At 40.7% G+C, this 16,440-nt stretch overlaps 1 protein-coding gene across 2 annotated transcripts in view; it reads right to left on the minus strand.

Annotated features, from left to right (window-relative positions):
• The window catches only part of camkk1a (calcium/calmodulin-dependent protein kinase kinase 1, alpha a), a 70,254-nt gene that overhangs the window by 33,440 nt on the left and 20,374 nt on the right, over positions 1-16,440 (minus strand). For both annotated transcript variants that reach the window (XM_078266235.1, XM_078266236.1), the window contains exon 2: positions 7,261-7,704. In XM_078266235.1, the coding sequence (XP_078122361.1) occupies positions 7,261-7,590 (330 nt within the window). In that variant the 5' untranslated portion in view covers positions 7,591-7,704. The remainder of the gene's footprint in view (positions 1-7,260; positions 7,705-16,440) is intronic.

Here is a 16,440-nt window from a genome sequence, read left to right on the forward strand (position 1 = left end):
AAATCCATTAGGGTGCTACTGCTTAAATGGCTGATTTGCAGTTCCATAGCAACCACTGCTACAGCACAGAGTCAGCCAGGGGCACGGCAGAGGAGAGCAGACCACAGCAGGACACAGAGGAGGGGGTGTTGGAGCATTTCACAGGGGTGTGTGCTGAGTGGTGGGTGGGGGGACAGGGGGAGATGGGGGGGCTGCACAAACAGCAAAGTCAATGAGCAGAAAGTGAGCAGTGAAAATAAAAGTGTTCAAAAGCAGGAGATAGAGCTGTGGAGAAAATGGATTGGAAGCCGTTCTCACATTGCAGATGGAAGGGGCGATGGCTTTGTGTGTGTGTGTGTGTGTGTGTGTGTGTGTGTGTGTGTGTGTGTGTGTGTGTGTGTGTGTGTGTGTAAGCTGAACCACTGCCTGAGGCTTGATTCTGGGACGTGTTTACAGGATGAGAGGAGGTAGGAGGGCACAGATGTAACAAAACACACGAGTGTGGCAGGACTGAAAGCACTGCATGGTGTAGGGCACGACTTCACTCGCCACCAGGCAAGATATTTTCAAAAATAGTTGGTTACATAATACTTTGGTTATGTAGCTCGTACTGAGGATTGCAGGAGATGGGCGGATTGTGCATTGGAGGGTTATGCACTGTCAGGTATGATGGTGTGAAGTACTGTGGGCAGAGATTAGGACAAAGGGTGAGAGATGGAATAAAAGATGGGGCTTTGGTAGGTGAAGCAAGCAGTGGGACTGAGAAAAGGATTGCTTTGATTGGTTGAAGAGAGATAAAGAGAATAAAGAAAATAGGGCGGCAAAGGATAAAGGGAAAGGCAAATGAGGAGAATCTAAAGAAAAGAGCAGTAGGAGGAATTGTCTGAGTTGGGTTCACAGTTTGCCAGCACATGCTCAGTGGGCGCTGCACTGCAGTTAATACTCTGTCATGACTGATGGATAAAGAGGGCCATGCAGGAAGCCTAAAATACATCTGCCACACATGCACTCGAGTCAAACTCAAATGCTTTACTGGGCCACGATAAATCTTTAGAGGGCTCTTTCAGTCACACTGTCAAGTTAGACTATTGCTTTACATTACCAGCCCAGCCGTCTTCCCTCAAACTCTCTATATCTCCATCCATTACGCAACAACAGGTCAATATCGGTGCATAACAAATACATCACTGCCTACTGTGGTGTTCAAAATCAATAGCCATTTCATTCTTATGATGAATAATAAGCATGCCTGCCTCAGGAAGTGTGTAAAAAAAAAAAAAAAGGGAACTTGTGTTTGATGGTATGTGTTTGATGGAAGTGCTAAATCAATTCCTCAACCAGTCATTTTAAAATGAATTTTGAAAGAACAGTATTATGGCTACAGCAAAATGAGATCATTGCATTAGCAGACGGTTTATTCTGTGTTGTTTTAATATGCTGGGTGCAAAAGGAAGAAATCTGCAGAAATAACGTATGGCACAAGGTAAGAGGATCAACCAAAAGTGGAAAGATGACTTCTCTCTCTTTACATTTACTCAAATATTACATATGAAACGAACACACAGATTCAGATCTGTATGTGTCTCCAGTATCAGCCACTGCTGTACTTGACAAGGTTTAAAATACGCACATCATTTACTGTCCTAATGTACTGTGAAGAAAAAGACATTTATCTTTGCTCAAGGGGATGAGAAAGTTAGTTTACATTTGTTTCTCGTTGCTGTTTATAAGTAAGTCAGACATGACAGATACAATGGACAAGACTGAACTTTTCAGAGGAAACTTCTGAAAGAGACTCATAAATGCAAGCTCTAACACTTACCCTTCACACAGTTCACACAGTCAGCTTACTGGTATATCAATTTCCAATATTGTCATGGACATTTCTATTCCTTACTTACATAAAGAGGAAAGAATTTCATTGTTATCCATTTCGGTGTAATACAAAGTGGCTGTGAATAGAAATACAAGCAGAGAGGGAACTCATCAGCAATAAAATGCGCCAATCTATTTAACAAAATGACCCTGCTGGATTAGTTAGTATGGACTAACTAATCAACAGTTTCCTGTTGATGGACATTTAGTTTGTGTGGCTTATTTCCAGGTCTGTATACAGCTGTCCATCCATGTAAGTGTGTCTATAAATGCATTTCCCCATTTATTTTTCATCATTTTCAGTTATTATCGTAATCACATCCCTATGATTGATGGCTATATAAATGACACATTTGACACAGATCATTATGCTCCCAAGTACTGACAAAGAACATTTCTAACAATTAACCCTGTTATGTTGGGTGGTTTTCTCTGGATTTCCCTAATCCTAACTTAACCCACAAAACAGAGAAGCAAATGTGTTCTAAAAATTCCTCCCACTTCCGGAAGGAAGAGAAAATTATACACATTACTGTGTGTGTACAAAATAGAGTAAACGACAATAATAAATGTGATGGGAAAGTCAGAAGTGAGAAACCAAAGATGAGTGCTTCCGTTAAACCATTATATAACTATAGTGTTTCCTCATGTGGCTTAGTACAGGACTTCCTAAATTGTCAGGGCAGACATTTGTATGTCTATAATAATGGTGGAGAGATAAAAGAAACCAAATAATGCAAACATGCACAAAATGTCAGCCATAACTGATGTTTATGTATGCAAGAAATGCTTCACTCTCTCTCTGCTGTGTCGTCCTGTAGATCCAGTGAGAACAGGAAATACAAGCAACATGAGTCCTTTTTTATGGTTCAGTGCGAGAGCTGCAACTCAATTTTCAGATAGGAAAGGACACAATACCAGGTCTGCGAGTCTGTGGCAGCAGTCTGTTTAATTCAGAGGGGTTCCACATCCTGGCAGATGTCATGAATATTTAATGTTCACTCTGAATTGAAAAAAAGTCAGAGGAAAATAGAGATTTGGCAGTGACCCGCATCTACAGAATACTTTTCATGGGTTAGCACAAAGAGAAGTTTTCAGTTGCATGTTTCCTATGTTATATATATCAGGGCCCCATTTCAGGAAGGAGGTTTAACAATCTCTGAGTGTAACCCTGATCTCTGAGTTGATTTACCCTGAGATGGGAAAAGTTTTGGTTTCAGAACAGCTGATATGAGTTGGTTCAATCAACTCAGAGTAGGTTCACGCGCGTGCACCACCACAATAAAAAGGCAGCATGAATGGAGCCATGATACTACGATTCACCATGGTAACAACCACAAACAAACGGGTCGGCGGAAATACTCATGCGCACATACAGCGAGTTAAAAAAAAACAACACAGCGGCTGCTGCAAAAGAGAGAGAATTTGCGTGGGAGAAAAGTGCTGCTAGAGTAAATGCGTATATTCCAATATAGTGTATTAATATCATATTTAATCATAAGTAGGCTATAGCCTAATATTACTGGTGAAATGATATTGAACCTATAATCTATTTCATTTAGGTGCAACACCTACTAATCCCACTCAGCAGCACCATCATTAACAGAATTATAATTCATAATCTTTTATTTCAAAGGGTTTACCTCATTCACCTGCAATCATGTGGAACATATTTGTAACGGCTCTTACTGGTTTGTGTCCAGGGAACACTACAAAAACGTTTAAAACACGTTTCAGAGCGAGTCACACTCTTCTGACGGCGCTACAGTGGCTTTACTAAAATGCTCCGCATCACCAATGTTGTAAAGGAAACTGCCGTTTTCAAAAAAGATGTATGTGACACAAATAATGTGCTGGGATGTAGAGCACGCCCAAGATGGGTGACGTTAGTGATATAAGGACGGATAAGGTTATGTAGCCTATAGGCTGCATAACAGACTGGGAAGAAAAATGATACCGCTCAAATAGGGATCGGGAGAAACCACCTCCGACACTGAAACACACACAAAGACACACATACAGACACAGACAGACACACACATATACAGACACACACATATACAGACACATACATATCGGGATCGTCGACAAAAGGAAATGCCATGTTTTAAGGAAAAAAAAAAGTTTTATAGTCTGCCTAACATCCTGTTTTTTTATCATGCCGATAACAAACTTCGCTAAAATGCGCCTGATACAGACTGAATGAATGAATGAGGAAATGAAAGAGAGGTGTGTCAGAGGGAGGAGACTGAGAGAAACTGGAGGTTTCTTGAAGAAAACCTGCTCCCGACCAGGTTAGGTTTACAGACTCAGTTACCATAGTAACTGACTCTGAGGTTAAGTTACCTCTCTTTCTGAAACAGAAAACCCAGAGTTCCCCTCATCTCAGGGTTAACAAACTCAGAGTTTTCACTAAACCTGCTTTCTGAAATGGGGCCCATGTTACTCATCATTATTGATAAGCAATCAACTGTAGATCAACTGTCTCCATAGTTACAGTTTAAAGTAATAGTGCAACATGTTGGCAAATATGCTTATGCGCCTTCTTGCTGAGAGTAAGAGGATCAATACCTTTCTCAGGTCTATACGACACACTAAATATGAAGCCACAGCCAGCAGCTTGTTAACTTAGCTTAGCACAAAAGCTAGCCTGGTTCTATCCAAAGTCCACCTACCAGCATCTCTAAATCTCACTAAATAACACATTATATTGTGTTTATCACATACAAAAACCCAAATGTAAAACGATACTTTGCAGTTTTACAGGAGGTTGCAGGAGTCAGAACTATGTGCGGGACTATTTCCTGGCCGGGCACAGTGACTTCCAGGAGTCTCCACTGCGTTAGAGGTGCTGGTTGGTGGATTTTGTTACCTTTTGAACAGAGGAAGGCTAGCTTTTTCCTTGTTTCCAGTTTTAAACTAAGCTAAGCTATAAGCTAAGCTAAATGTCTCCTGGCTCTACCATAACATTTAGGAAAGCAAACTTCCCAAATTTCAAACAATTCCGTTAGCTGCTACGTTACCTCTGAGTGCTGAGTAACAAAATAATATTTTAGCGAATCTAAAAAGCTAAAATGATATAATGTAAATCATCACTTATGCAATCATCAGTTACATGAGGACACAAGAAGTGTTAAAGTACCTTTAATTGTAGTTGTTAAAATGTATGCTGATAATACACAGCTAAAATGTATCCACATTAAATGTGTCAAACTTAATTTATGTATATATACAAGGACAATGCAAATGAATCAACATCTCTGTAAATGTGCCAGTGTTAGCCAGCTGGTCAATTTTTTAATGCAGCCCTTTGGCAAGATGTTTTGCAATCAATGAGGTTAGGCTTAACTCTGCCTCCAGTGCACCTATACTTTTAATATGGTGTCTATCCCTGGGGGTTTGTCAGCTAACTCTTGCCTCCCTGAGACCCTGGAAAGAAGGCAATAAAGCAGATTGTCTCTTTAACACCTCTGAAACTCAATCTCCTTATTTACCCAAGGTGCAGTAAAGAATATCGAAAATGAAACAGGCATGTGAGGCTTCCAGCATAACAGCCAGCGAGAGGTGACCGTGTAACATATAACAACCTGAACAGCCGAAATCTAAAACTAGTGTGTAAAATACAATAGGAAAGGTATTAGCTGTCACCAAAGTTGTATCAAATGTCTTATCATTTATACAGACAGACATGCCACACACAGGAAAACAAGCAGAGATGTTCCAAATGATTACCCAAGGAAATCATTAGATGCTCCCGTCCCCACCCCTCACTACTTTAATGGTGTATCCAGCAGCACAATGCCAGCCAGAATGCATTAAATGTCTGTCTGATGAGTCAAAAGTGCTCTTGTCAAAGCCAAAGTCGGAACAAAATGCTGTCACATGTAAGTGACAGCATTCCGGTCATGTTGTCCACTGGCCTTCTGCTCCTCTTTCTTTGGTGATAATGCAGAGATATTGAGCGATACGTTGCTCCTATCTAGTTATGATGTATAACTGCTCTCATCAGCTCAATGGAGCTGTTTGTTCTCAGTTTGTGTTACACTCCCTGCTATCATACCACATGTCACACCCAACTGCAGAGAATCATGTTAGCGTATGTCCAAATCAGAGGACATTAGATGTTGCTCATTAAAGAGGCTATAGGTGTTTTGATATAGGTGGACGATTTAAGCTTTTTGATTGTTATTGGATTTGTCTGCACTCGACTTCCCAGATGTCTCATCTTTTAACAGTGTGGCCATTATTTGCCTTGATAGCTATTTATCGCAAATGTAATGCTGCTTTCTGCAAACAGCTTAACAGTGACAGCCCAACGACTCTGGCTCCGGAAGTGATTTTCCCCATTCAATATCTCCATTGACGTTTCGGAAAATGCTTTTGTTTGAGTTTTAATTCTGGAATCAAGCCAACCAGCTATGAGGTAAATTTAGAATTTAGATTTTATTTAAACAGGGACAATGCTCAAGTTAACATTAACCTTGTATAAGAACAAGGAGAGATGCATTGTACCAGGTTTTCCACCCGTAGTCCCTTGGCAGGTCAGTAAAACAATACAAATTGAAATACAGAACATCAAATACAATTCAACCACAGTCACACCTAATTTACAATAAAAACTACAATGGGCTCAATCATTCCCACTTCCTATAACCAACCCCTTGTGACAGTAACCATTTTTTTGTCAAACTCGAAAAGGTTTGAGGATTTGTACATGTAATAAGGTGTGTGGGGAGAGTATTCCACTGACTTATGGCCACAAAAGAAAAGGATGATTTGCCAAACGAAGTTTTGCAATTGGAAATATTGCACTCTCCTCTAGTGGCTGACCGAGTAGCTCTTTTTTTTTTCCCTGAGTAATAAATTTTTTTAGAGGAGGAGCAACAGCATTATGGATGATTTTAAAAAGTAAGAAAACATTCAAATGCATTATCAAATTTCCAAAATATAAAACATAAACCATAAAACATTTGATTCGGCGCAAAAGAACATTTGACTCTGTAGAAACGATCATACTGTAGACTTCAATGGTAGCAGCTCACTAGCCGTTCGCAGGTGCGATAAACATTTCTATGGTAACAGCGAGCTCAACCAATCAGAGACGTCGCCGTTACGCTTAAGGTTGTTATTGTAGTACTTTTCACGACATATTTCACGATATATTTTTTCTCAAAACAAGGTTGATTTCATGCAAACTTGTGGGCTTTACAGGGGCATAAACCTTCACAATCACGATCTCGTAGCTCGTAATAAGTCTACCTCGCATGGTTTAGACATCATGGCTGATAATCAAAACCCTTATGGAGAAAATGAATGGGATATTTACTTTCCGGAACCACACTGTTGAGCTCTAGAACTATAATTTAATGATTATTAATTCATAAAGAATAAAAATCACTTCCTCACCTGAGCATCTGAGATGGACACACGCTTAGACTCTACGGTGGGCCTGCGAGCCACACGAGGGGATATGTGCGTGTATCCTCCTCCAGAGCCTGACAGGTAAGTGCCTCTCTCCTGCAGCGACAACTTCCTCCCAGTCAGGTGAGGCCGCAGCGCACGAGTCTTCTTGGCCTGAGCCGCGTCCTGCTGAGCCCCGCCATTCCTCACGCCGTTGGATGCAGAGCCGCTGGAGTCCTCCGTCGTCAAGGCAGCCATGTTGTCTGTGAGACTGCTGGTCTGTTTGTCAGAGTCGGGGTCCAGCATCTCACGGCCAGGGTCACTGCTCATAGCCATGGTGGGCGGGGAAGTGGCAGTGGTACAGGAGCAGGTTGCAGGAAGAGTCCTGGGGAGCGCCCACCAGCATCAACGTGAGCTGGGCCAGCCTCCGGTCGCAGCGTTCCACCACAGCTGGAAAAGAAAGGAGAGGCTGTGAGCGGAGTCAGCTGCAGTAGGAAGAGTTGATCTACACTCTATTCACATTTGGATCAAGAGAAAAAACAGTTATCTACGTACTATGTACTGTAGTGCCATCATCAAGTCAAAACTTTTTTGTCCAGTACTTTGGTAAATACCTGTAAAACCAACTACATCTCCATCAACCTCGGCTGTACTTTGTGTTTTGTGCTAATTAGCAAATATTAGCATGCTAACACGCTGATCTAAGGAAAACATAATACTTGCTGAACATCAGCGTGTAAGCATTTGTAGAACCTAACACAAAATACAGCTGAGGCTGTTGGGAATGTCATTAATTCTGCAGGTATTTGGTCATAAATCAAAGTATTAGATCAATTTAACCTGATGATAGTGCTAAATGAAACGTTAAGAGACCACCAAAGTTTTTAAAATTCACCCTAAAGGGGAACATGACTACTACTACTACTACTAGTAGTAGTTGTTATAGTGGTAGTAATATTTTGGATACAGGGTTATAGTGCACTGGGACATACTATATGTTAACACACAAAATCCATTGGATATAAACAATGACATGAAGAACAAGAGAAAAAAAACGGTTATCTTTATTTAGAATGCTTGTTAAATAAACTGGACTGGATTGGCAGGTGTCGCACAGTTTTTTCCCAAAAAAAAAAAAATCACAGGAATACAGCCATGCTAGTGGCTCTGGGAGGAGTACTTGCTTTGAGCTAAATGTTAACTACTGCATGCTAACATGGTCACAATGTCAATGTTAACATGCTAATGTTTAACAGGTGTAGTGTTTAACATGTTCGCCATCTTAGTTTAGCATGCTAACATTTACTCATTAGCACTAAACACAAGGCTGAGGTTGATTAACAGAGTGTTTTCTGTTAATGGTCATAAACCAAACAACTGGACAAATTAAGATCTGATTATAGCGCTAAATGACTAGGTTAGAGGATCACCAAAGTTGGGGAACATAAATGTTTGTACCAAATTTCAATACTTGTTGAGATACTTTACTGAAAAGCACAATGTCCTCCAGCTGGTGGAGCTAGAGGGAAAAGCAAAGGGCTCACCAAAGTCATAAGGGTACATCGTCTGGGAAACATGACAGTCTTTACAAAATGTCATGGCAATCCATCTAATAGTTGTTGACATTTTTCAGTCTGAAAGTGGTTGACTGACTGGCACTGCCATCCCGAGAGCTATACCGCTAGCATGGGTAAAAGGGTCTGCTCTATTTCTTCAAAATTATTTGAGAACTACTTCATGCTCGTTTATTTGGTATAACAATACGTTAGCATAATGGATATATTTATTGTACACCTGATCTCATGATTTAGCTAAAATGTTGTCTGTTCGTGGTGTTAGTTATGTGACTTCATTTGATTGGTTTGGCTCAATAGCATTAGTCTTATCATGTTCTTGGTCATCATATCCACATTACAATCAGTTTTCTTTCGCAGAATTGTCTCGAGTCTAAAAGCTGCTTGTCAGCCACAAAACATTATCACTTTAGAATATCGTATATATGGTCAAATATATTGCAAAATCTGATTTTGTCCATATTATCAGCCCAAATGCATGTGGGAAATTACACTTTCATTACATGCAAATTAAAACCTTTGCATTCAATCACAGATGTTTGGCTGGCAACATCTTGCAGCAAGAGCACCTGTGAGACAGACGTTTAATCAACCAGTCTGATAAAAGAGAAAATTATATCTCTCTTTGTGTGGGTGGTCTGGTGGGTCAAGTTACTTACAGTAGACATGCGTTCATAAATTGAAATAAATGTCCCCCTGATAAAACCCAACCCAAATGCTGCAAAGCTAATTATGCTTTATGCCTTTGCTCATGGCTCCCTGTATGCCCATGACATGCTCGTGGGTGGACTAACACACAAAGAACTGCACACATGAAAACCACAGAAGGTATTGTGTGCATACAGTATGTGTCCATATACCTAGACATTTAGGCAGCATTTGTTTATTGTGCTTTTTCCCTTTCATATTTAATCAAAATCAAGTCAGCAGCACATTGCCTCAGACAGGGAATATCAAAGCTATCTAGTACATCTGGTTTAGGTTTTGTTCTGCAGGTGGAAGAACACAGACATGCAAAGTGAGCCTATGCCCAGCCATCCAAGGAAAAGGACCGGCACTCAAACAGTATCCATCTATGTAACAGCGGGAATCAAGAGGAAAAGTGTGTTTTTTTTCTGCCAAATACAAAGTCAGTTCTGCTCTGTGGGTATTAGACAATAAATGGTCAGTGAATGGGCCATGTTATGCTATTCCTGAAGTATGTCAGGAAGGTAGAGCTTCAAATTAAAAAATAACAGTGTTCCACTTTGTCCAGGTGGGTCAAACTCATTCATTCATTAATTCATTCATTCATTTGCACAGCCATGGCTCCAACCAACTGCAATGTATCACATTCATTGCCATGCTAGCATGGCTCCAGGGAGGGCACACACCAGTTTGGTCCAGACTGAAATAGCTTAACAAATATTGGATGGACTGCGATTAAATTTTTTTTTTTACAGACATTCAGGTCTCCCAGAGGATGAATCCTAATCATTTGGGTGAACCACTGACTTTTCTTTAAGCGCCACCACAATGTCCACATTTGTGGTTTTAAGTGAAATCTCTCAACAACTAATGGATGGATTGCAGTGAATTGGGTATGGGCATTGATTTTTCCCGTCAAATATGTGATCCCCTGGTGACCTCTCAAAACTTCTCATCTACTGTAGTGCCATCATCAAGTCAAAACTTCTATTTCTCCAGTACTTTGGTAAATACCTGTAAAACCAACTACATTCCCATCAACCTCGGCTGTACTTTGTGTTTTGTGCTAATGAGCAAATATTAGCATGCTAACACGCTGATCTAAGGAAAAACATAATACCTGCTGAACATCAGCATGTATGAATTTGCAGAAATTAACACAAAATACAGCTGAGACTGTTGGGAATGTCATTAATTGTGCAGGAATTTGGTCATGAATCAAAGTATTGAATGAATTTAAACCTGACGATAGTGCTAAATGAAATGTAGTCTTGCATTGCCAGACCTTCCTCCACAGCGTTGCGGAGGAGGGTCTGGCTAGTCCACACAGCATTCCTGTATAGGAGATAAACGTGCTCTGGTTTATTGGCATTTCTTTAAACCAATCACAATCGTCCTGGGTGATGCTAAGTGTATCGGTTGTAGCTTCTAGGGACATCGGACGGAACCCCCGGCAGCACCGGAGCAATCCCCTAAATGAAACATCGTCGATATAGACTAAATGAAACGTTAAGGGATCACCAAAGTTATTACAATTCATCCTAAGGGGAACATGACTACTACTTTACTACTAGTAGTAGTTGTAATAGTGGTAGTAATATTTTGGATACAGGGTTGTAATGGGCTGGCATGCATACGGCAGAATTTCCTGCGGCACCGGAGCAATCCTGAAAGTGGAACGTCTTGGATACAGACTACCTGTAATATAACTACTAAAAATAAGATAGTAATTAAATGGTAGGTGACATTTATTACAGTTTGATTACAAAAATATCAATGAAGTCACTATTTATACAAGTATTATGGCTTCTCATGAATGTCATATATTGAGCCGCATCTGTGTCAGGGCACACACACACACACACACACTAGAGCCAGACCGATATATTGGCAGGCCGATATTAGGCATTTTCCAAACTATTGGTATCAGCATTTATAATGGCCGATAAATTAATATTTAAAAAATAAAAACGGACGAAACACCCTTCAACCATGTTCTGAGTGTTGGCGTTGCATAGTTTGTCCACCAGAGGGCACTCTACAACATCCCTGTTGGCAACACTCGTGTTTAACCCTTTAAAGGTGCTCTAAGTGATGTGACGCGTTTTTTTAGGCTACAACATTTTATGTCACATACAGCAAACATCTCCACACTCATCTGCTAGCTGCCTGTCCCCTGAACACACTGTAAAAAAAACAGTCTCTGTAGACAGCCCAGGCTCCACAAACGGCAACAAAAACAAACTGCGCCAACCTGCCCAACAAACCATAACAAACAGTGTTCCAGCCAATAACCGACAAGGAGGAGTTGGTTGAGTCATGAACGTGCATTGTGGAAGTAGCCTACTGGCTAATGCTGCTGCAGTGATGGCTCAACCAGCTCCTTCTTGTCAGTTATTGGCTGCACATTCGCATAAGCATCTTCGAGCAATGCTCCAATACTCTACTCATTCATTCATTCATTCAATCTTTATAGTTATATTATTTAGTCATCTTAATTTTGACCACTGTCAGGAACTGTTTAAATAAATGACGCTAGATTAAATCAAAGCACTTGATGTCTTATCTGCATGATAAAACTGCTTTCGCAGAGGAACACGACCAGATCATTCAGATGTTTTACAGACAAAAGTTTAACACAGTAAGCAACTTCCTAACTGTAATTCCACTCTTATCATGTATACACATTGTGTGGGAAATTTTATGTTGGACACGCATAAAGAAGATTTAAAGACCATGTGGCAGTGAGGCAGAAGGGGGGGAAATAAAAAGAGCACCAGCTGCACGCGGTGGGCCAGTTTCTTTAGCCTATGGGGCAGTCTATATGACACTGCATCACATTTTCTCCAATAGAAGGGCACACTGGGGGCAACAATGTTATAGTGCAATGCTAAATCTGTGGAGTACTCAGCCATAGTCAGTGAAGTCACACCTAATGTTTGGGCGTGGTGACAGACTAAAGAGACTATTACAAAAGGAAAACTTTTTTGGATTTGTAAGCCGAATGCCGCTGTATATCCTGGCCTCTGGGAAGATTTGTCACCTTTTTATGAAATTAATCAGGTTATTGTACGCTGACGATACAGTAATTTATGCATCAGCTAGGACACCAAGTGCAGCAGCAGAGACCCTGACCAAGGAAATGGAGGGTATATCCCAGTGGCTCAAAGACAACCATCTGACGCTCAACGTCAAAAAGATTATCTATGTGCTTCTCTATAAGAGGGAAAGCCAAGCGTTCTATCAAAATAGACCGAGAGGCCATAGAGGAAGTTGAGTAATTTAAATTTGTAGGTATTATTCTGGATTCCCAACTCAAATTCAATAAACACATTAACAAACTCTGTAAGACTGTCCGGACAAACCTAAACTGTTTCAGAATGATAAGGCATCACATACCTGTCAAGGCAGCTTTACTGTTTTTTCATGCCATGATATTCTCTCACTTATCCTACTGTGTTACTGTATGGGGCCAAGCCTATCAGACAACAGTCAAACCCATCATATATAATAATGGATCAGAAACCAACAATGTGGCACCACTGTTTGATTGTATAGAAATACAAGCTTTTAAATTTTGATAGCTTTATTAAGTTCTCTTTTCTTAAACTGACTTTTACATGTGCAAATAATCTAGCTCCCGCCGTACTCTGTCCTTTTGTGACAAAAACAAATACAAGGAGAGTGGCCACAAGGGGAGCAGTGGGTGGCAACTGCATAACAGAGGGCCAGTCATGTTTTTCAGTGATAGGGACCCATTTTTGGAATGATTTCCCAACTGAAATAAAAACACAAACCGAATTGAAAACATTTAATAGAAAGAGTGAAACACTGGCTGAAAGAAAACCAAACATGTAGCCACTGAGTCAGGTCCATAAATGCAGGAGCAGGTGCACGTACACACACACATGCACACACTATGTTGTCCCTGTTGTAATGTATTGTCTGTGCTAGATGCCTGGCTGTTTGCGCATTGGCTGCCAAGGTTCACCCAGCGGGGCGGGGTCTGGGTATGGGAGCTAAACATGTAGCGGCCCAGGACCCTCAATATCGGGGTGGGTATAGGTGAGCGGGTGCGGGCGGCTGGGTGCTTTGGGTTTGTGTTGTTACGTGATGTGCTGTTTTGTGAGGTTTTTTTATATCAAAAATAAATAAATGCATACAGTGCACTGCTCATGTAATGTGGTCATGAATCTGTGACATGTTGATGTAATACATTAGTATACAATGTATCTACTGAATGATTGTGTAACTTACACTTTTAGCAGGTGTAATGTAATGAAAATTCTCATGTGCGCCACTGAAGCTTCATTCACTCGTATGAATATGTGATTGTTTGACCCTGAGGAGGACCGGTGTGTGGTCCATACGCAGTGTATTCATCATGTAGCCACTAGGGCTGCCCGTTAATATACCTTAAAATATCTAATCGCGATGATTTTGACTGATATTGCGATTGCGATATGATTATTGGAGGGAATGATCATTTATGTATTATTCTCATTTTTATTATAAAATATTAAAATAAAAAAAAAAATGTAAAATGATTATAGTGCGATTGTTTTTTCGAGGATCTGTACCAAACAGATATTTTCTTTAGTCTGTAGGATAGGATTTGAAAGCTGGGATGTCTCTCTAGCACAATACTTTATTTTGGAATGGTTTGACACATCGTTTGCCTTTAACAAATATTGCGCCCCCCACCCCCCCTGCGATTTGGATATTGCACTAGTCCATATTGCGATTTCTATAAAATTGTGATTATTTGTGCAGCCCTAGTAGCCACTATAATAATGACTTTCATACCTTGACGAAGCCAACTCTAACTAGAAGTTTATTTTCCATATTTAAAAAACTGAGCTACACAAAAGGAACACTGTAAAAAAAAAACGGCCCTGTATTCTGCTGTTAATGGAAGATTAATTAGGAAGATTGACACTTTCTCTCAACAAAATGCGGTGCTGCAGTTGCAAATATTAATATTTCAAGCTCATATAATTGTGCAACATATTCCTTTAATTAGGTACACAAACTGAGAGGGGGTTAGCAAATGGATTTGGTTTAACCAGAGAGAACTACATCTGAATATGAAGTGTTTTCAATAGCTGCCATCTTTCAACTAGTAGATGGAGAAGCTTCAGCAGAGGCAATTACAGTAAGAGGAGAGAGAGGACTGCAGAGGGTGAACAAATGATTCCATTAGAAAACCACTTTCACCCCTAACCTGACTTTTTTTGTTGTGTGCATAGCAGACAGCAAACAAGAGACATCCATGGCCAAAATCAATTGTTTGATGGCAAGAAACGCAGAGAAATGTGGAGACTAATGCACCCAAAGAAAATCCTTCATCAACTTGTTGTTCATTTATATTGGTCCTGCATATTTTGATGTTTTTCTTTACTTCCTCTAGGGTCCTTGACAAAGTGCAAAGAGCAGGCCCAGCAGCTACAGCCAGTATTTAACAGAGACCTGAACGCCTCCTAGTCCAGCCGATAGAAGTGCCTCACCTTGCAGACCTGCGGTGATTTATGTTCTGAAAAATACAGTGTTTATCTGCGTAACTGCAGTGTGGAGACATGTTGAGAGCAGAGGGCATGGCTGAATGTAGAAAAGCATAGATAATTGAAAAATCAAAAAATATGTAGGATGTTACAACCCTATGATTTGGTTAGGCTAAGGGAAAATATCCTCCTTTGGCTTGAAATGACTGTGAATCTCGCATTGCCAGACCTTCCTCCACAGCGCTGCAAAGGAGGGTATGACTAGTCCACATAGCATTCTGGGATGGGAGAAAAAACGTGCTCTGGTTTATTGGCATTTTAAACCAATCACAATCGTCTTGGACACACAAACGTTGGACACAATGACGGTGTCTGCAAAATAGCCTCGGGAAGGACCTTGTTTTGGTGGAACATGTGTACGTTATAAAGTTGTTTTAGTCGTGCGACAGAAAAGTCAGATTGGACAGATAGTCTAGCTAGCTGTCTGGATTTACCCTGCAGAGATCTGAGGAGCAGTTAACCCTAGTCCTCAGAAATCCACCGGAGTTTAGAATGCCAACGCAAAGAAAGAGGAAGGTGACGGACATATGGCCTAAAAAGAGGAACATCCGGCGGAATGTCCAGCGGCACCTGAACAATCCCGGAAGTGGAATGTCGTCGATATAGACTAGGGGACTGTAGTCATGGTTACAATAGCTAACAGGAAACAAATGTGATCGTGGTTTTTAAAACAACACCGACTGTCAGTTGGAAGCAGAAAACAAACAGCGTTCTCCTGTGTTAAAGGATTGTTTCTTGCATTCATTTTGCAACGAGTGTACTGCGCTGTCTTGTCTCTGTGAAATTTCAAGCTGCGAGTGTTTGAATGTTCTGTGAAATGCATGCTGAACAGAAAGACTGCAGGCCTGCAAAGTGCATCGCTATTATACACAGATCTGGAAAACATACTGAAAGGTAATCTAACCGCACTGAGTAAATGTCAGCTGATCAAAAGGAATTAAACAGGTTACAGGCCTGCTCATGCTGAGGCAGTGTGCATACACCAGACTGTTGGATCTCTGTGTCTTCTGTGTATGCTTGGGACGCAGATGGGTGCCATTTGCATCTTGGTGCTGATCAAAAGTTGATTTCAGGGCCAGAAGGACCATTAGGGTAGACTTCAACAATAGGCTGCACTGCAGTGGCTGCAATCAGCTTTATCACCACTGTTCACAGCATTAAAAAACATGCAGAGCTTATTAAAAGGCCAAATGTCAGGAATAATTGTAAAATAAGGGCACCATTATCAAATTAACTTAATTTGCACTAGAAAATCTACTAAAGCACATTATAGCCCCATCAGTTTGACCAGTGTAGATGTTTAAGCGAGACCATCAGAACGGATGTTATGATGTCAAAAAAACCTGAGCATGTATATGTGCTTG

Source organism: Sander vitreus, chromosome 13 (assembly GCF_031162955.1).
Source record: "Sander vitreus isolate 19-12246 chromosome 13, sanVit1, whole genome shotgun sequence".
In the NCBI taxonomy this organism is placed as follows: Eukaryota; Metazoa; Chordata; class Actinopteri; order Perciformes; family Percidae; genus Sander; species Sander vitreus.